Raw genomic sequence first — 21759 nt, 5'->3', positions numbered from 1 at the left:
CACCCACAGGAGGGTGAGGCTGGGATTGAGAAGATAGAGATGGAAGCCCAAGGCTTCAGTGAGTCAGGGAGTGATGTGGGAAGGAGTGCCCTGTGGTCCCAGGCTCAGGGAGCAACAGCCCGGCCGACATGTGGACAGAGGGGGAGGTGGTGAGCAACAGTGGAGAACACAGCCCACCTCCTGACCCTGAGATGTGCCGGGCATAAAGTCATACACTGCCACGCTGGAGAGAGCTGCAGGGCGGAGGGCATGGAGGGAGTGCTCTGGGAAGAGCCAGGTGGAGGCCATGGGGGAGTTTTGGGCTCCTGAGCAGCGTTTTGGAGGGCCTGGGGCAGCGGTGTGTGGGGTGGTGGAGGAGGAAGGAGGCCCCGGACGTAGTGGGGACGGGGGTGCAGGGAGGGCTCCAGCTGTGCAGTGCCCTGCAGGAGGTGGGCTCTCATCCCTGAGGCCAGAAGACTTTGACCTCCGGGCCCAGGGAGGACAGTCACAGTGGCTGCACGCGCGGCTCCCCTGCCTGGTGGCAGCGGCAGTGATGTCAGGCTTTAGGTTGTGGTGGGTGCCCTACTGAACCCCTGTGGGTGAGAGCCAGGAGTAATGGGATACACAGGGTGTCCTCTGCTCACTCCTGTGGCTTCCCCAGTACTTCCTTCTGTGCTCAAACACTCAATAAACCAGAGCTGCCATTGCTCTGGTCCCACACCAGGAAGTCTGACGGGCCTGCCCCAGGCACCCTCAAAGTCACTCTGGGGTGCCTGCCTAGGACTGGAATCACCTGACAAGAATTCCCGTCTCTCACACACCCCTGCATAGCCTCCTGCTGTCACAGGGCACAGCATTCAGGTTTGCTCCCTTTAACTGGCGCACCTTCTGGTTTCCCCAGGAAGAAGAAGGAACAGAGGAAAAGTGCCAGGCAGGGGTGACCCGGGGGCAGAGGGGCCCTAGGAACACACTGCTGAGGATGCCTCATCCTCCTGGCACAGGGCTCTGCTCACGTCCACCTCTGCTGGGACCCCTGATCTCTCCAAGGGATCAAGGGTCCCAGAGGGCAGCACCCACCCGTGAACGATGTGACCCTGACCACACCCCTCCACATGCTGGGCATCCTCCAGGGGCTCTGAAAATGCGGGGTGCTTGAGTGTAGGGGGAAGGGAGAGAGAGCCAGCGTCCGTCTCAGGGACAGGAACCAGGTTAATTTGGGCTCTGCTCTAGCCTGCTGGGGACATAGGGAAGCAGTTTCTCTCTCTTACCCTCAGTACTGTAATCCATAGATGGTAAAAACTGACAGAAAACTGAATAACATCAGATGTCCTTTTAAAATGTAACATTCTGGACTTCCCTGGTGGCGCAGTGGTTAAGAATCCACCTGCCAATGCAGGGGACACGGGTTCGAGCCCTGGTCCAGGAAGATCCCACATGCCGCAGAGCCACTAAGCCCACGAGCCACAACGACTGAGCCCTCATGCCACAACTACTGAAGCCCGCGTGCCTAGAGCCCGTGCTCCGCAGCAAGAGAAGTCACCGCAGTGAGAAGCCCTTGTACCGCTATGAAGAGTAGCCCCCAATCGCCGCACCTAGAGAAAGCCTGCATGCAGCAACGAAATTAAAAAGAAATAAAATTAAAATTTATAAAAAAAGAAATAAAATTAATTAAATAAAATTAAATAAAAAAATAAAATGTAATGTTCTGATTTCTAGACAAAGTTTTCAAACTTGAACTTGCCTCAGAATCCCCTGGAGGGCTTGTTAAAACTCAGATGGTTGGGCCCCACCTCCAGGGTTTCTGATTCAGTAGATCGGAGACGGGGCTCAAGGTTCTGCATTTCTTATCAGTTCTTAGGTGATGTTGATCTGGGAGTATGTTTTAAGAACTAGCAGCGTCACGTAGATGATCCCAAGAAAGAACCCACCCCCAATCAGAGGCAATATCAAAAACGAGGGCCTCTGCTGTAAACCCACAAACCCAGAGCAGCCCCCAGCCCCCAACACCCAATGTCACAGGCTCCCTTGGCTTTTAGAACAAAACCCTTAGTGGATGGACCAGTGAGGGAGGGGCCCCTCTGGGGGGGTGGGGTTGACTCAGCCACCCAGGCTGGAAGCCCTCACTTTCTCTCCCACTCACACTTGGTTGAGCCCGTGACGAGACTCAGCCAATATTCTACAACAGCATCGAACTGATGCCGCCCACCCAGAGCAGTCCTCTGTCCCCAGGGGACTCAAGGTAGAGAAGGAGATTGGAAAGGGTTGTCAGGGCCATCTCAAGGCACAGCCCAGAGCAAAAGCAAAGAAGCCAATGTCCACACTAGGGGAAAACAATTAGAAAAATAATGAATTCTGCTTTTGTAGTCATACACAGTCTCCAAAGTAATTACTTATTTGTTTAATCTACTTTGACCAGAAGTGTTACTGTACCAAAAATATTTAATGAGTCAGGCTTCCTGATGTAAAATTCAAGCGTATTTGTGCAATGAAATGAGTTTTCATCAACAGAGGCAGAACCTGTTATCTAAGCAGTACCTTCTCAACAAAGTTCTCTCCTAGAATACGGATGTCAGAAGAGACAAGATTCTTCTATGCACAGTTCATCATTTGCACATTTCATCTGTGTGCAAATTATTCTTTTTTGTCATCAGTACTATTGGGCCTGATGTCTTTACCTGACATTTAAATACAGATTTTAGTTTTTTCCTAAGGGTGTATTTCATATAAGGAAAAAGATAACCCACAACCCTTAACTCCTCATATCCAACCTCGAGACCCATGCCTTTTAGGAACTCATATAATTTAATCTGAGGTCTCAAGGGGACTTTTGGAGGCTGCCTAGCAGTTTTGGATTTTTCCATGAAAGCTTCAGAGTCTGGGCTGGGGAGATAGGAAATGGACCAGCCTCGGGGCTCTGGGACCCCTGCTTCTGATTCACCCAGAGCAACACTGCATTGTTCTGCTTCACACTTTATACTTCAGGGAATCTTTTCTTGGTAGAAAGGATTTTACAGCTTAAAAAGAAAAGTTAGAAAACCACTCACGTTAAGGTAACCTTTCAGTTGAAACATCTCAGTGAGATGGGAATGGTCCCAGCCTCCCCAGTTTCTGCCTCTGCTATCTAGAAGCACTCCTGTCCCCACTGCCCTGGGACCGCTGTGTTCAGACCCACTCCGTGTTCCTTCCCAGGTACAGGCTGCAGAATCACAACCCTGCCTCCCCTCCCCCAACATCCTTCGCCTTTAAAGGCCTATGTCCATGTTTGGTGCAACTGTGTGATTTTCCGACCCCTCTTACTTCCAGCGCCTTTGGGGAAGAGCCCGCAGCCATTCCAGTAAAGGCAAACTTTTACTGAACATCGATTAGGGGCTAACACAGTGGGAAGAAGCTAAAAATAGGACTTGTGCCCTAAAGAGTTTATTCCAGTGATGGAGACCAGAGATGGTTACCTGGAAGGTTAGATCCCAGTGCACTGTGTCCCAAGGTGGTAATTACAGCCCCATGAGAGTTACTAAAAGTAAGGACTTTGAGTTGGGAGGAGAGAAGGGACACTTTGGTGGGCATGGTCTGGCGTGGCTAAGCCAGGGCAGTGTGTGGACTGATCTGGACCTTTGAAGGCTGGTGGGGTTATGAAGAGAGGTGGCCGTAGTGGGAGATCCCTGAAGCTGGGTTCTGCTGAGACTCAATGAGTGGAAGAGTGAGATGAGAGCAGCGGGCTCCTTAGAGGGAACCATGGGAGGCACCTGGACTGGCCAGCGGCTGCCACATTGTAAAATGTTAGAGAAGGAGTTGAGATTTTTTTTTCCAATGGGGATGCCATTTTTGAGCATCAGAGGAAGTGAGTAAAATGAGCTTTGGGACAGTTAATCTGGCTGCAGTATACTTTAAACTGAAGAAGCCCAGAGGTGGACAGGGGATCTGGGACAGGATATTAGGTGTAAGGCAATGCCAGTGACCAGACCAAGAGAGAGGTGGGCACAGAGCTGAGGGAACATTGTGACTCCTGGACCTGAGTCACACCATGGGATGGGTGGGTCATGCCTCAGCCCCTCCCCACAGTCACAAGCTTTCCTTGTCCTCAAGGACAAGGCACCCCATTGTTTACTTCCTAGATTACATCCCAGAGAAACTTCAGGTCATCTCCAGATGTTACAGGAAACCATCTTCCTTCTGGAGCATTTATCACACCCACCTCGGGGAACCCCGCTGTTAGCCTTCCCTTTCTCCAAGCCCATTCTTATTCATCACTCCACTCCGACTGGGTTGACATGTTTATTTATCTCCTCAAAGATATTTATCATACGAATACCCAAGGCTTGTCACTGGATTGTGCTCTTCACATTTACCTTGGGGAACAATGCCCAGGGATTGATTTGCATCTGTGAACACTGGTGGACCCAGAAGGAGACTTTGGGCTGGTTGCCAAGTCCCCTGGGCTAGCAGACTGGATCTAGTTGGAAGAAACAATGGACCACACGGGGCACATCCTCAGAACATTTGAAAACCTCATGACATCAGGGTTAATATTCTTGTTTTACAGTTGAAGAATTTGAGGCCCAAAGTAGTTTAGTAACCTTAACCCAAGATCACAGAGTAAGTAGATGGCAGAGCTAGAATAGGAGCCCTCCTCTCTCTGCAACATCACTAGAGCCCTGAGCACAGTCCGTCTCTATTTTTGCTAATTTCTACTTCCCTAGGCTGGGGCCCTTGGCTCCTTACTATTCCTTACCACCCACCTTGTCTTCCTCACAGCTGGGATCTATGGTGTAGATTGCAGGTGGTTAGTCCAAGGATGATTTAGCTGGGAAATGCTATTCTAGAAAGAGTAGGAGAGGTTAGCATTACCATATGATCCAGCAATTCCACTCCTCAGTATATACCCAAGAGAAATGCAAATATAGGTCCATGCAGAAACTTGTACATGAATGTTCTTAGCTGCATCATTCACAATAGTCAAAATGTGGAAACATCCCAAATGTTCATCAAATGATGGAGGTTTGTCCGAGAAACAGCAATGCCCCGGATGGCTGAAGTGACGATAACACTCAGATGCACACTGTTCTGGTGGGGCAGCTGTATCACTCTGAGGGGTCACTGTGGGGACCTCCCCCCACCCCACAAACCTTTCCCCATGGAAGGACAGGGGAAAGCTCCCCAACCCGACCCAGCATGAGTTATTGTGAGGGAGGCAGTGGGCTGCCCTTTCCGTGGGCCTCCTTGGGAAGTTCAGACAGGAAAGCCTCCTAAGTGGAGACACCGCTTGTCTTCCAGGACACTTGCTAGGCTTGTTACCTGAGCCCAGGCAAAGGGGACTCAGCTGTGACCCTCACCCCTGCTCTAGGGCAGGTAAGGGGTAGTCTCACAGCAAGGCTGTCCCTGGCATGATTTCCACCTGCAGGAGCAACACTGTTTTCCCCTTTAGATGAGATTTACTGAACTCTGAAAATCCAAGTTCCATATTTTTATAGCCTCTTCAAACTTTTTTCTCCAATAGGTCAACTTAATTTTGAATGTATGTGTGTTTTGCTATTATTTTTCTTCAAAACTACTGATAATACTTTTGACGTCTTAAATAAAATATTTTAACATCATTTATTATATCCCAAAATGGATTATGGTGATAACTGTTGAAAGAATTATTTTGACACAAAAATCAATGAAGACATTAGGAAGTAATTTTTAATAAGCAAAGATAATGCTTTAGAACTTAGTAATTGTGCTAGGAGAAAAGCATCAGTTTGTTCTCACGTTTTGGAATCTGAGATGCTTAATCATTGGGGGAAAATGCCCCTATCAGATAAGGAAAACAAAATGAGTAAGAGAAAACTTTGAATATGACTGAGTCAGTAACTAAATTAAAGGGTCAAGGAATGTCATAAACATAAACTGTATGGTCCAGGAGAACCTGAGATAGGAAATCAAGGCTCCACACATTAAGAGCCAGGGTCCAGACTTGGGGTTATTAACTTGCAGAGAGATTCATGCCACCCTCCCAAGACCCAGCCTGACTCTGACAGGAGTGCAGGCCCTATGATCTCTTTTGGAGCCCTTCTTACAAATGGAGGGCTGGTGGTGGTCCACCAGGCTGCATCCGTGATGCCACTGGCAGTGACCTGTGACTGGTTTGGGCTGCTACTTGTCCCATGTCACCGGTGAGTTGTTTCATAACTTACAGCTGGGGCCATCCTGTCCCTGCAATTTATCCACATCTCCTTTGTCAGTTCAGACAAGAACATTCTGTGCACTCTCGCTGCTGTATGTGATATACTATCTTAGACTGTCTGCTTCAAAAACAACGGACTTGAGGATATGGGGAGGGGGAAGGGTAAGATGGGACAAAGTGAGAGAGTGGCATGGACATATATACACTACCAAACGTAAGGTAGATAGCTAGTGGGAAGCAGCCGCACAGCACAGGGAAATCAGCTCGGTGTTTTGTGATCACCTAGAGGGGTGGGATAGGGAGGGTGGGAAGGAGGGAAACGCAAGAGGGAAGAGATATGGGAACATATGTATATATATATAACTGATTCACTTTGTTATAAAGCAGAAGCTAACACACCATTGTAAAGCAATTATACTCCAATAAAGATGTTAAAAAATAAAAAAGCACTTTGGGAGGAAGTTCTCCCCAAAGTCTTTCTTGGTAAAAACAGAGACAAAGGACTGACTCCACCTGCGTTTGCAGTTTCTTCATCCCTAAGCCCTTTGACCAATGGCGTTTAAGTCTCTTTCTGCTTCTGACACATTTAAAGGGCTTCTTATTATTGGCTGTGAACAATACAGGTGTGTGACTTTTACACACTCCTGGTTTTGATTCTGGTTGAACGCTCAAACAGATTTTCCTCAGTGCCTGACAGGACACTTGTCATTGCTTCTCCACTGTCCTCTTTGGATTCTGGCTTCCTGTTGGACCAGCCTCTTTATTTTGCTGAAAAGAAGTGCAGGGCAATTTTGATTATGTTTGGATTTTTTGAGCACCGCCTCTTTAGGCCAAACAAATCTTTCTTTCTTTCATTTTAAAAAGTTTTTGAAGTACAGTTGATTTACAATGTTGCGTTAATTTCTGCTGTACAGCAAAGTGCCTCAGTTATACGTATATATATTATTTTCATATATATTCTTTCATATTCATATATATTTCTTACATATTCTTTTCATATATATATATTCTTTTTCATATTCTTTTCCATTATGGTTTATCACAGGATATTAAATATAGTTGCCCTGTGCTATACAGTAGAACCTTGTCGTTTATCCATCCTACGTGAATACTTTGCTAATCCCAAACTCCCAGTCCAACCCTCCCCTCCCCTCCCTCCCCCTTGGCAACCACCGGTGTGGTCTCTATGTCTGCAAACACATCTTTCTTGATCCTTCAGTACCTTCTTTCCAAATAGCCCCTAAACTAATTCTTTGTCCGTATTTTTTCTAAAGAAAGGTCTATATTTGCTTATTTGCTAAAGTTTAATAATTTTCATTTCCTTCTCTCTGTAAAATGTTTAATTTAGTCAAAAACATTCTGTGTGCTTGTGAGGGAGAGACTCTTTCAAGCATTCAGTGAAACTGTCCCTTCATCTTAGGACGCAGGTTGGTTTATGGAGAAAAGACAGCTGGCCAGGACATACTGTTCAAACTATTGTATTCAGGGGTCCCAGGGGCTGCTGCTTTGAATTAATTTTCCCTTCCTGTCTTAGCCTGCCTTAGTTTTGCTAAGAGAAGTTGGTGTTTGAGTGGATACCTGAGCTCTTTTTTATTTTGTTTTGTCTGAAGGTTTTATTGCATGTGAAACAGCAGATTTAGAGGTGGCATTTGCTCTTGGAGAAGGAAAAAAGCATTTGTCACCGTAAGTGATCACTGATGGCAGAGTACCAAATGTAAGCTGTTCTGATCTTCAGGGAGGAGGCGTGATACTTTCTTACTTTCTCCCCTGTGCAAAATCCCATCTCAGTTAAAAGGTAAGACATTTAGAGTGACCTGTATGAGAATAGATGGCCTGCCAGGGGGCCCGTGACGATGGTGTCATCACCATAAATCTGAGAAATGCTGGCGGAGGTGACTGTCACCCTCCGGCAGCTTCTCCTGGATCTGTGTGCTGCTGCTGGCCTGCTGGGAGGTCCTTGCCACCTGTATAACAGGGACACTCCTCTCAGTGGATTTGACTATCCATTGCGTCTGGATCACCTTACCTCTTTGCCATTTGACCCCAAATGGGACCTTCAAGCAGGGCTGTGACTTTCTTACTTGTCCTTCTGTCTTGAGTGATTAGAGCAGGGGTGTGGCACAATGGTTGGCATATATGCTGAGTTTTGAATGATGGCTTTCCAGGGATTAGAGGCAAAATAAAGAACCAAGCCCACCAAAAATCCTCAGGCCATTGGGATTAAACTTTCTAATTTTTAATACATGATGCTTCAGCTTTTGAGGCAGAAGGATCCTGAAAACCTATATGACACTGACATGATAAAAAACTTGTCAACGGAATCGTGTTTCCACAGAGGCCTGAAAGGGCAGCCCTTTCAGTGTGGTGGGCGGTGGCCGGGGATAGTGTAGAGAGGGGAGGATTAATAGGGGCTGTTCCCATCCATCTTGGTGGGCCCAGCAGGATCCCAAACCATCCAGACTGACTCCAGAACACTGCCTCACTTTCCTGAAGCTCCTTCATCCTCTCTTGGGTCTCTGCACAGCGCACACAGGCCTTGGGAAGAAAAATCCCAGGCACCCCGTTAACCATTCAGCCTGTACTAAATCCATACTCACTGCCTAGTTTCACTATGGTGACTCAGCAGTGGCATCTCACACATCCTGTCCTCCGGGGAAGGCTGACTGCCGCTTGATTTCTAGGCGATCACACTCTCTGGTTCTCCTTCCACATCACTGGCCTTCTTTCTCAGGCCCCTTGGTGGCTTTCCCATCACCTCCTGAATCTCAGACTATATATCCTCTTCTGCTTCTCTTGGTGATTTCTGTCATTTCCAGTGCTTTTAATATCTTTGAAATATGATGACTTCACATTTATAACTCCAGTCTGGACCTCTTCGACATGCATCTGCCTACCCATCATCTCCTCTGGGACATCCTGGATGTCTTAAAGCCAGCAGGTCCGAAGTGGATCACCTGTTCTTTCCTCCCAAACTGTACCGATGTCGTCCCTGATCTCAGTCGATGGCTACCCCACTTTTCCAGCTGCTCAGACCAGAAACACAGCCATTGAGATATATTCCAAATATATTCAGAATCTGACCATCTCCTCTCTCACCACCTCCACCACTCCAAGCCTGGTCCAAGTCACCATGATCTTCCAGCTGGATTATTCTTTCAGCTTTCACACGGCCCCTGCACTCCATTAGCAATATAGCACAGGGTGATACCGGTAACATGTAACTCACATGATGTCACTCCCCTGTTTGTGACCCTCCCATGGGTCCCCATGTCTCTCAGTAGAAGCCAACATCCGCTTTTAGTGTCTCTGGGGGCCCTACCATTTGTGACCTCGTTTCTGCATCAGTCCCACTGGCTTTTTTCTGTTTCCCTGAAACACCGGGATGCTCCCACATCAGAAACTTTGCCCTGGCCTCTCCCTCTCGCATGCTCTTCTCCCAGGCATCCACCTGTCTCCCTCTTTGTCCTCTTTCATCTCTGTGCTCCTGCGTCTACTTCTCAGACAAGGCCTGGCCGAACACAAGACTCAAAATTGCAGTCTTCCCCTGGCTGGCCTCCTATATTTTGGCATTCTGTATCCCTCCTCCTCTGCTCCATTTTTTTCCCGTTGTACTTAATATTTTTAACATACCTTGTACTGTATGTATTTATTATGTCTAGTCTCTGAATCCCTCCACTAGAAAAGAAGCTCTATGAAGGCAAGAAATATTAATTTGTTCACTAGGGAATCTCTACAACCTAGAACGATTACTGGCACATGACAGATGCTCAATAAATATTTGTTTAAATAGCTGATTAATGGATCTGGGCCATGATCCTAAGTTGGGAGGAAGAGAAGATGCATTTGATGGTTGAGTCAGGATCAAAAATTATTTCAACTTACCACACTCATAGGCCAAATTAGCACCATAAAGGCACATGTAAATCCCTGTAGTCAAAGCTAAAAGCCAACTCTACAGACAAAAGGTGAGGAGCATACCATGGGAAAACCTAAAGGTTATACTGACTGTGGTTTCAAAATCAAGTAGCAGGGGCCTCCCTGGTGGCGCAGTGGTTGAGAGTCCGCCTGCCGATGCAGGGGACGCGGGTTCATGCCCCAGTCTGGGAAGATCCCACATGCCGCAGAGCGGCTGGACCCGTGAGCCATAGCCGCTGAGGCTGCGCGTCCGGAGCCTGTGCTCCACAGCGGGAGAGGCCATGGCAGTGAGAGGCCCGCGTACAGCAAAAAAAAAAATCAAATAGCAGGGACATGTTTTTGAAGCAAAGGCTAATGGTCATATTAATAGATGTATAGTACACAGATCATGGTGGATATTAGTTTTACTCTAATCTTTGCTGTTCAAACAGCAGTGAGAGAACTGGGTTCACCTCTGGGCCTTATGCCTAAAGAGATTTAGGTAACATGAGCCCCGTGTGGAAAAAAGCCACCTCAGGTGCCGGCATATCATGGGAGAAATGTTCATAGTATCTGGCCATTCTTTTCAGCAGGAAAAACTCAGGGGAGACCGCAATAGTTTCTTTCGCTATTTAACAAGCCATTCTGTGGAAGAGGGAACATTCTATATTACTTCACTTGGCAGAACTGAGACCGGTAGGAAGAAGACATATTTCAGATAAGAATAAGGAAGACATGCAAATTGGTGAGAGGTATCCAGGTATGGAGCGGCAGCTTCTGGAGGCAGTGAGCTTCCCATCCCTGGGAATGCAGCAGGGCAGGGCAGGGAATACTTGATAGGGGTATTCAGGACTGCATCAACTCAGGTCCTCCACGAAGCAGACACCAAGATGGGATCGGATGGGATCAGATTTACTAGGGAAATGGGGTGGAGGCCAGAGGAGGCTGGGAGAGCTATCAGACCACAATGAAGGTCTGATCCCTTTGAAGGAGAGAGAAAAGGAAGGAGGATTGAGTGGGAAGAGTCTTAGACTGCCGCAAGTTACAGGGAAGTGTTGGGATATCCAGTGGGCAGTATTTGAGCAGAAGTTGCCCATCAGAAGATTCAGGACCGGACCTGCCTTAGCATCCCCGCCATTCTCAGTCATTGGCTGGGAACAGCATGTGGGAAGTAGGCTCTGCGTGGATGCAGTGATGGATCGCAGAATGCAGCAGCTGGGGTCATTAGGCAATTATGCTCCCAGGGGTAGGAGCTCTGAGGGGCACATTTTCACGGCCATGATGAGGTCTCTAATGGGAACCGGGCAAAGTCCCAGGCAGACACTGCAATTCTAAGGGCTCATCACAGCACCTCTCACTCTGTGCTCTCCTTACGGCTCCCCTGGACTGTGGGTATCTTCACAGCTCTGTGTCTCCACCCCGGCCCAGGGGCCTCATGCCATAGGTTCTCACTGAGAGTCCGTGGATCGTGGAGAATGAGGAACTGCCTGTGACCCGGTACCTGTGCTCTGTAATTTCAGGTCTTGCAGGGGAATCTGTTAACTTAAATCCAGGATAGTAAATGTCACTCAGCCATGGTCCCCAGAGAAAGTCTTGTAAAGTGGAGTTCGTGTGAGGAAGCGATCTTCAACACTGCAGAAGTGCCAGGACTAAATGGAACAGCCCCTGAGTAGAGCACAGACTGCAGCCTCATCCATCACCCGCCTCTTCTCCTAGACAGACAACCCTCATTTATTATCTCCAGACTGTTTTCATTTTACTTACACTGTGTGAAAAATGTTGAATTGGGAAATAAATATTATTCTTTTTAAAGAGAGATTTCGGAAGCACTTCACAGATTTTGGAATTATTATTCTGTTTCCAAATGTTTGGTTTGTGTATCATTTCTTCATTTATATTTGTGAGCTCTCGACAGCAAATGTCTTCATTTGGAAAACTCTGACAGAAGTCTACAAGAACTCTGTTTTTGGTCTGTGTTCATGTCTTCTTGAGAGATGCCACCTCTCTTCCTTTGGAAATGCACCAAAATCTTCCATGCAGTCTCAGAAGGAGATGTTTGCTAGAATGTTCCTTTTCACTGCACAGCAATTCTGTACTGACCAGCTCGACTCTCTCTCTGTCAGGTCTTGCCTCTAGATCCTCTTCTCTGTGATGGCTCAGCCCATTCCCGCAAGACTGAGGTTCCTTCAACACCATCTGCTCAAAGACATTCCATCACGCCTCTTGTCCCACTGCCTGAAGCCTGGATTTGTCCTGCTGGTCACATCCTCCATGCCTGTCTCCAACTTTCCCCACCCACACTGTTTTCCTGTGATTTCTCCAGCCATCTCTTGTTTTGGTCAAACCTTTTTTCTTCCTGTCCACTCTGTTCCCTACCCTCACACATGTTCTCCTGTCCTAAATTGTCACCTGTTCTCTCCTTTGGTACCCAAACTCCATTTGTTCTGCAAAACCCACAGAAAGTTCTATAGATCCAGCTTAGTTGATGAGAAATGTCCAATGACATTTCTCTGCCTCTTTTTCTCTGAAAGACAGCACTTCTCGTATAATCGAGGGTCTGTTCATCTGCCCTGTCTCTTCCTCTCTCTGCAGCCCCTTCCACTGTCCCCATCATGCACCAGGTCAGTGCCACCATGAGGAGCATCACCTTGTCATGGCCGCAGCCGGAGCAGCCCAATGGCATCATCCTGGACTATGAGATCCGGTACTATGAGAAGGTGAGCCAGCCCTGCCTGCAGGCTTGCAAGACCCAGGGCCAGCCACTTTTCCATGGGTGGTGGTCAGCTGAGGTCCCAGGGAGACAGGCTGGAGGGAGTCCTGAGTGGGGGAGGAATCTGGTGACACAGATCAGAGGCTCCCTGAGCGTGCTCCCAGCTCTGCCCCAGAAAAGGCCTCCAAAGCCCGGGCACTTTCTGTACCAGCTCAAGAGAGAACCTTCCAACCCCGCTGTCTGCACCACTCACTGGGCTGTCATGGATGGGCAGGACTAATCCCATTCTCCCAGCCACATACTTGCTATACTAATGCAGATGCTACACACCCACCAGGTGTCCCTTGAACTTTCTGAAGATTCTGTGGTTTTGAAAACTAGTCTTTTTTTCTTTTTCTTTTATGGCCGTACCACATAGCTTACAGGATCTTAGTTCCCCAACCAGGGACTGAACCCAGGGCCACAGCAGTGAAAGCACAGAGTCCTTACCAATGTACCACCAGGAAATTACCTAAACTGGTGTTTTTCAAAGTTTTTGACCATATACCTCCAATATAAGATTGTTTATTTATAAATTATATGCACATACTACTGTGCTGAGCTATGTATGGAGGTTTCAAATATTTAAATGGAAATGTAAAAGGATAGGTAGAAATTAATCGAAATAGAAATTTGTGTGTTATTTCCCTTGACTGCTCTCTCACAGCTGCTGCTGGGGGCTACAGCAGGGCCTGCCCTGCCAAGAAGAGGGAAATGGTGCCCTGTGGAGTTGACCCCTGGCCTATCTGTGGGGGAAGCAGGGCTTTCCTTCCACCATGGTGATCTATAGCATTTGCAAAATCCCAGGAAAATAGAGTACTTTCTATACTGACCCAACACAATATTTTTGCAAATACCTGATTTATTCCTTTATTATTCGGCAAGTATTTATTGAGTGCCTGCTATTTGGCAGTTACTATTCTAAGATACATTAGTGGTCAAAACAAGGATTCCTGCCCTCAAGAAGCTTACTTTCCAACAGAAAGAGAGAGACAATGAATAATGAATATAACAAATAAAGATCTCATATAGTGTGTTAGAAAATGAGTGTAAATTGATGGGGGGAAGCAGATCAAGGTCAATGGGGTCAGGAGAGTCAGGTTTGGGGGAGGAGTAGGTTGCAGAAATAAATAGAATGGTAAAGGTGGGCCTCTTAGAGAAGGTAAGTTCTAAGTAAAGACCTGCAGGAGATAAGGGTGTTGTGAAGCAGGCATCTGGGGAATAGAGAGCCTGTGCAAAGGCACTGAGGTGAGATCATGACTGTTGGTTCAAGGAGCAGGAAGGAGACTGGCATGACTGGAGTCATACGAGCAATGGGAAAATAGTAGTCAGGGGAGAGGTAATCAGAGGAGGTGCTCATGTTAGGCCTTAAGAACTTGAGCCTTTCCGCTGAATAAGATGGGAATCCATAGCAGGGTTTGGTGCAGAGGAGAAACAAAATTTGACTTACATTTTAAAAGGGTCATTCAGGCTTTTCCACTGAAAATAGACCTGTTAGATTACAATCATCTAAGACAAGGATGATGGTGGCTTGAATCAAAGTGGAAGCAGATGGCTGATGAAACATAGTTGATTTCCAGGGGTATAAACTAAAGACAAACCAATGGGATTTCCAACAGGTTGGGTTTTGGATGTGGGAGGGTTTGGGCCTGAGTCACTAGAAAAATGGCAACACCAGTGGCTGAGAAGAGGATCACTGTAGGCTGAGCCTGTCTGGGGTGAGGGAAGGGACCAAAGTTCAGCTCCATGTCTAAAATTCCCCTGAGATAGCCAAGCATAGATGTGGAGCAGGCAGCTAGATGTGCACATCTGGAGTTCAGGGGAGAGGACGGGCTGGAGACGACCATTTGGAAGTTGCCAGTGTGTGGATGGTATGGGTGAGATCATCCAGTGCATCAGTGGGGATACGAAGAGGAACAGGGATGAAGACCTGCAGCCTCCAACATGGAGGCAGTGTTGAAAGTGGAGCATGACTGCACTGGGAAGGGAGCCCTGGATTCCAGGGCCGTCCATAACTGACAGACACACAGCCATGGCCCATTACTGAACCACTTACTCTAGGTCAGTTTTCACACTTGTAAAATGGCACCAATTTACCTCCCTGAAAGCAGAAGCTCAGGTGGATCACCAGTCTAGCCTGCAAGGAGGTGTGCCCTTCAGCCATTACAGCCGAACTTGCAAGCAAGGTGAGGGTTAGGCGGTTTTCTACTCATTTAGAGGAAACTGGGTTTTGTAGACAGTTGATTTTGATAATTCAGGGAATTGGGGGTAACTCAAATGGTATGGATTCATAAGCAGCCATTATATCCATTCAACTTTGAATTGGGGACCCTTATTTACTAGATTTTTTTTATCATTTAGTAAAGTAAATGTTGGACCAATCCAAAAATGTTTTGGACATATTTGGACCTATTGATTACATGGCCTCGTTTCATCACCAAAGTTGACCTAGACCAAGTTCAAGTTGACCTAGACCTAGTTCTATTGACCAAGTCCAGTAGGATATTATGCTTGGCCATATATGGTGTGATGTCAGAGTCACCAGTAAGGTCCCACCCAGCCCCCCCTTCCCACACACACGTGAACTTGAGCCTTATGGCTCATCTCAGATAAATAATAATACTTTCTCCCTAGCGTGCCCCTGTTGGGTGTCACAGGCTTTCTAAACATCATCTCCTCTCCCCTTTCACAACTGAGTGTAGTAAATCTTAGTATCGTTGTTTTAGGTAAAAGAAACAAATGCACAAAGAAGTTGAAAAAAACAAAGCCCAGTTGCTCAGGTCACACAGCTAGAAAGGGAGTCTATAGCCTGGGTTCTTTGCCCTGCAGCCCGGGCGGTGCTGGGAATGGGCTGGACGCATGGGAAACCACCGGTCCTTCTCCTCACCTGCCGTGCCAAGGGCATTCACCCTGGGATGGGGGTGAAAGGAGCAGAACCGAAACCATGAGGCTCATGCCTGTGTCCCCTGACTCCTCATTCCCCAGCCCACACCCGAGTCCTCCACGGCCTTTCCCCGTACAAACTGTAGTTGACCTCAACTTCTGACACTATGAAGGAAGATTATTCTCCCATCTTAGGCCCTGTCCCTACTTCTCAGTAATTTATACCAATTATTAACAGAACACACGCACAGTAGCTCAAGGCCTGAGGGGGCTTCCGCACCTCAGTGAAGGATTTCATTGTCCCAGAAGATAGAATGCTGTTTTTAGGGACGCAGAAGATTCTTCTCCTAAGCACTGGTTGCCATTTGGTATATTACGATAGAACTCTTCCTCACGTATAAAGTGCTTGACTATAAAATACATTACATGCCTTGACCACTTCTAATATGTCTAAAGGAAGGACATTGCCTTGTGAGGGTATTTTGAAATAATAGTCCCAATGATAATAATTCATCATATGTTGAGTGCCTATTATATGCCAAATATATTACTTCTGATCCTTAAAAGAAATAAAAGAAAGATACTTGAAAGCCAGGTATAACCAATTTATGGATGATGGAACTAAGTCACAGAAAAGTTAAATGACTTACCCATGACCTCACAGGTCGCAGCTAGAGAACCACAGAACTAGAACTATAGATATTTTTTACTATATTTCAGTATATTTCTGAGCTCAGTGTAGGACTGGATGCAATTGTGCTGATGCTGAGGATCTGAAAATTAGCATGGCCCCCTGAAATAAGAGATTGGATCTTAATTTTCAATCCAAATGCTTGTAACCAGAATGGTTTCCCTTCCTGCTCCACAAGGCTGTGGAATCCTGGTCTTAAGAAGATGCAAACACAAGTAGAACTCAGCCCAGCAGATGTCCTGGGTTCAGTCCAAAGAAACTGAACTCATCATTCCTCCATCCTGCATTACTTCTTCTAAACCAGGAATCAGCACCATTTTTCTGTGAGGACCAGGTAGTAAATATTTTAGGCTTGTGGGCCATAGAGTCTCTAGCCCGACTACTCAACTCTGCCTTTGTAGCAGGAAAGCAGCCATGGGCAATAGATGTCAATAGATGGGCATGGCTGGGATCCAATAAAACTTTATTTACAGAAACAGGTAGCTGGCCATAGGCTGTAGTTCTCCAAGCCCAGATCTCCTGCTCCATATCACACTCATGGTTTGTGCTTGGTACACCTTTCAATCTCAGTGCTGTGAGTAGAATCAAAGAGACTTTCATCTCCTGCAACAGCTCATTAATAGAGAGCTCAGATGCCATCGAGCTGATGACACTTCCAGGGTCTCTCCCATGTTCATCTTCTTCCTCATTTTAATACATTTCCATTCATCATTCCCTCTTGTTTACTGTCTTGTAGCACTTTTCACTCCTGGCATCAGCACTTTTAGGCAAACCAAGGGAGGAGCATCTACAGCTGCCCTCGGCTGTCTTAATGACTAAGTGTTTAGACGTGTACTCACCCTTCATATTAACTGTCTAGGTGAGAAGGGGCCGCTTTAGGCCTTGGGAATTTCTACCCTTCAAATTTAGGATCATTTTCTCATAGGAACTCTTTCAGACTCTGGCAATGTCTTGTGCTCCATCGATGGGTTAAAATGACTGGTCCAAAGTGTGCTCTTTATTCATTCATTTAGCACAGAGGTGTTGGGCACTCAGGCAGGACAAGCCCTGTGCTATGCATTGGGGATGGAGAAAGAAGATGTGGTCTCTGCCTTCAACAGCTGCAGCCTCTGTCTCCCATACACTTGTGAAATCAGTCACAAGCAACCAAAAAAAAAGAAAGAAAAACAACAACAAAAAGCAACCCTGCTCTTCACTCTCACTTGTTTGCCTGAGGTTGATTAATGGTTCTGAGAGAACAAGGACTGATACTCATTTTAATCATTGAACTTCTTGAAGGATGCATAGATGATAAAGTGATTATGGGTTAATGTTTGGTCCTCACAATCCAAATGCCAATATACCAGAACACATTTTTCAGTAAAAGAGCTGCCCATCCAATGCTTCACTTATTTCAAGCAGTGCACACTTGCATATGATTCCAGTAAAACCAGAGAATTCAGGCAGTCACCTGGATTTTGTAGCAATGGGATTTTGTCCTGATTCGTAAGGTGAACTAAGATTTTCATCGTTTCAGATCTCCAGCGTGTCAAGATAGTAATGACCAAAGTTCTAGATGGCATCCCTTCTAGAGTGGACGACCTTCTTTCTGCTGAATCCCTGATTGGTGGGGGCTGGGTTGGGGAGGGGGGCCATCCACCTACTTTTTAAGTAGATCAAAGGATGGACAGGTGGTCCCTCCCCAGGCCGTCTCTCGCAGAGGCCAATGGATATCACCTCACTTAGTATGAGCGTGGGCCTCTATGTAATGTTCACATGTCTCTTTGCTCTGGCCTCTAACCTGGAGTCCCTTACAACTGCTCCCAAGCCACTCATCAACACCCCCATACCACTTATGCTCCAGAGATGCCCACTCATTTGCAGGCTCCTGAAGCCCTTTAGGGCTTTTTTTTTTTTATTCTGTTTTATCCTGTTCTCAGGGGATATTCTATTCAGTTCTCACTCTCCTCACTCATCCATGGGGCTAATTTCTTTGCTCTTCCATGACTCACTCATGTCACCCTTTCTCGGAGCCCCTTTCAACCGCCTTGTCACTCTAGGCTGGGGGACCCCCTGAGCTGCCCTCTGCCAAGTCACTCACTCAGCACTGCTGTCATCTTCTGTTTGCTTTTGGCCCCACACCACACGATGTCACATACCCAAGGGCAGGGACCATGCCTTGGTACCTGCAGCCCTTGTATTGTGCCCAGCACATGGTAGTGTGTCATCAGTATGACCGCCTGGCCAAATGAATGAATGATTACACATCCAGTCATCTCTGCCTCTGCAAAGTAGACTTTCTTCATATTTTAAACCCCAGTAATTTCTTATCATGGGGCTGTATTCTTTTGTCCTGGTTCAACTCCCCATGTTTCTTCTGTCCTTTGACTAAGGATGTGGCTTACAGACCTCTGGTCATCAGCTTTCCTCTCATTTGTCACCATGCTTCTTGGACTGCTGTGCCTAGAACTCATCACAGTGCCCTAGATCTGTACGTGGGACTCGGGACCTCTTTCTCAGTGACCCAAGATCTTCATTTTCACTAATGTTGCCATTTTGCTCTAAGATTCATGGTGCAAAACAGGGGCAGACCCAGACTCTAAACTTCCGTGCCTGCACACTGGAGGTTAAGCCACCATCTTCACAATGCTCACGTGGGAATGATTAGAGACCAGGAATGGTGTTCACAAAAGTGCTGAGGGTTAGGTGGAAGGATGAAGGGCAGCAGTGAAGAGAGTCCATGGGCTGCAATAGTGAGGGGTGCTTTCCTAGGAGAGGAGGCCTTGAGGGGTGTAAGCATAAGGAACCTGGAGACTGCAGAGGAGGCCTGGAGAGAGGCATTTCAAACTGGGAAAACAGCCTAAGCGAAGGCCTGGGGGCCAGGGCTGTGGTACCTGGAGGGGCAGCAAGGTGGCGATTTAGGGGGATGTGGGAGATTGGAATTGACTTTGTTATGAAAGATCCATGGACTGAGATTGAGGAGTTTTGTCTTTATCTGATAATAGCTTTAGAGAGTCAGAGATCTTTTTTTTTTTTTAAATTAACGTGTATCCCTTAGAGTTTCTTTTTTAGATGTTGGGGGTAGGAGTTTATTAACTAATTTATTTATTTTTGCTGTGTTGGGTCTTTGTTTCTGTGTGAGGGCTTTCTCCAGTTGTGGCAAGCGGGGGCCACTTTTCATCGTGGTGCGTGGGCCTCTCACTAACGCGGCCTCTCTTATTGCGGAGCGCAGGCTCCAGATGCGCAGGCTCAGTAGTTGTGGTGCACGGGCCTAGTTGCTCTGAGGCATGTGGGATCCTCCCAGACCAGGGCTCAAACCCATGTCCCCTGCATTGGCAGGCAGATTCTCAACCACTGTGCCACCAGGGAAGCCCCCAGAGATCTTTTTTACAAATGAAGTTTAGTTTGGGTAGGGAGGGAATGGCAGAAAAGATGGGAGGCTACAAAAGTCCAGGTGCAAACCATATATTACACAAGATCAGCAGCAAGGATGGCAAAAGCAAGGACCCTTTAAGGGCACTCATGGTGGATGGGAGGGTCAGAAGGAAGAGACCCAAGCAAGGTCTGTGCATGCCAGAGGACACACGTGTGCAGGTAACAGGGACTCCAGAAGGCAGGGCAGAAGGTGCTGGAGACAATGACACACAGGAGGGTGGGGCTGACCCCCTGGATAGTGGGAGAGGTGAGGACACAGGCCCTGCTCTCCAGGAGAAGGGGCATGTCCTCCCTAGATGCTGGTGGAGAGGAACTCAGACTACAGGGATCCAGACGGACACACACCAAAGCGAAGGCAGAAGCAGGTAGTCCAGAACGGCCTCAAGTTTTCAGCAGAGTGAGCAGACACAAAGCCATTTGTCTAAGGACTTGAGGGCCCTTACGGAGTGATCTAGAACAGCCACTGTGCGGAGTGACTGAGAAGATCTTGAGTGAGGAGAGGAAAGACCAGGACTCAGCAGAAGCAACACAGAGAGAGGCGGGTAGGGTGTGAACGTGACCCAGTTTGCTTCGGCTGAGGTCAGAGACCAGAGTGGGTTTGCAAACCTGGATGTGCTTTGTGATTCTGTCTCTGAACCCCAGAGGGGAAGGAGTAGAAAATGACTGTGTCTCCCTTGCCAGTCCGTGAGAGCTCAGCCATTTGCTCAGACTCCTCTCTTCAGAGCATCACCACCACATGGTCCAGAGCTGATTTGGCATTCTTTAGGTCCAGGCCAGCCTGACCCTGTTTCGAGGGATGGCTTGGGGCTGGGGACAACTTCTAGCAGGTCCGCAGGACCAAGAACTGAGGGGCCCACATGCTTAGGAGCAGGCTGCCCACCTCTTCCCCTTGCTTTTCTGCAGGAACACAACGAGTTCAACTCCTCCATGGCCAGGAGCCAGACCAACACCGCACGGATCGATGGCCTGCGGCCCGGCATGGTGTACGTGGTCCAGGTGCGCGCCCGCACCGTGGCCGGCTATGGCAAGTTCAGCGGCAAGATGTGCTTCCAGACTCTGACGGATGGTAAGAGACAGGCCGGTGACCTGGGTACAGGGCAGGCCGCTGGAGGAGGGAAGAGCCCCCCGCAAGGCTGTACTCGCAGCCAAAATGCCAACTGCTAACTGGATTCCAGTGGAATTCCCAAGGAAGTGTTTGTCACCAGTAGGGCTGTGTGGACTCCTCGATTCACTAGGCGGGGCATTTGTCTGAAGTCTGGCCTGTTTCTCAATATCTAGTGGATTTACCTTGGAAAGGTCTATGTACCCCACATGCGCAGAGGCCCCCACGTGTTGGCCTGCGTTTGCACAGCAGTGAGACGCACACAGAACTCAAGAATATGCCTCTGTTGGTGCCTGTGTTGTTTCACCCTCACTCCCACTTCACTCCTCTGTTCTGGAGGCTGGGAGCTGAACACGCAGCCTCATTGCCTGAGCCGAGGACTCCAGAAAGAAAACAGAGGGACACAATTTGGGGAGTGGCTGTCCCACGTGTCTCAGAATATTTGAAGCAGCTTCATGTGTGACCCTCGGTAGGTCCTGCTGAGGCATCTCCAGAGAGCATAGCCACTGGTTACCGAAATGTCCCCAAGGCCACACAATCTGTCACCAAAAATACTTCCACCTTTGAACTCTATTAGTTCTCTGTTTTAACAATCGCCCCCAGTCCTCTGAGATCTCCTCATTTAATTGTTATGAAAATCCAATTCCCTGTAACCTCAGCCTTGTGTATGGGTGTCTGTCTCTACATTAGCCACTTACTGTAGTGTATGTGTTCATTTACCTATCTACTACCTCTCCACCTATCTCTCTATATTTATTTATTCACTGATGAGCTGTTTCCTGATATTTTCCCAGGTGTCACTCTATTCCCAGTGTCACAGATTGAAAGCCTTTAATTTCCCTTCATTACTTAAATGATATAGAAAACACTCTGCCCTTACATAA

The 21759-nt window shown here is 47.5% G+C and overlaps 1 protein-coding gene across 1 annotated transcript in view; it reads left to right on the top strand.

Moving 5' to 3' along the window:
• Positions 1-21759, top strand: part of EPHB1 (EPH receptor B1) — a 425377-nt gene that overhangs the window by 319247 nt on the left and 84371 nt on the right. Inside the window, exons 6-7 of the mRNA XM_024746227.1 lie at positions 12629-12753; positions 20677-20839. Of these exons, the coding sequence (XP_024601995.1) occupies positions 12629-12753; positions 20677-20839 (288 nt within the window). The remainder of the gene's footprint in view (positions 1-12628; positions 12754-20676; positions 20840-21759) is intronic.

This window comes from Neophocaena asiaeorientalis, unplaced genomic scaffold, assembly GCF_003031525.2.
Source record: "Neophocaena asiaeorientalis asiaeorientalis breed wild unplaced genomic scaffold, Neophocaena_asiaeorientalis_V1.1 scaffold437, whole genome shotgun sequence".
Classification (NCBI taxonomy): Eukaryota; Metazoa; Chordata; class Mammalia; order Artiodactyla; family Phocoenidae; genus Neophocaena; species Neophocaena asiaeorientalis.
This window is presented reverse-complemented; position numbering and strand designations above follow the sequence as displayed.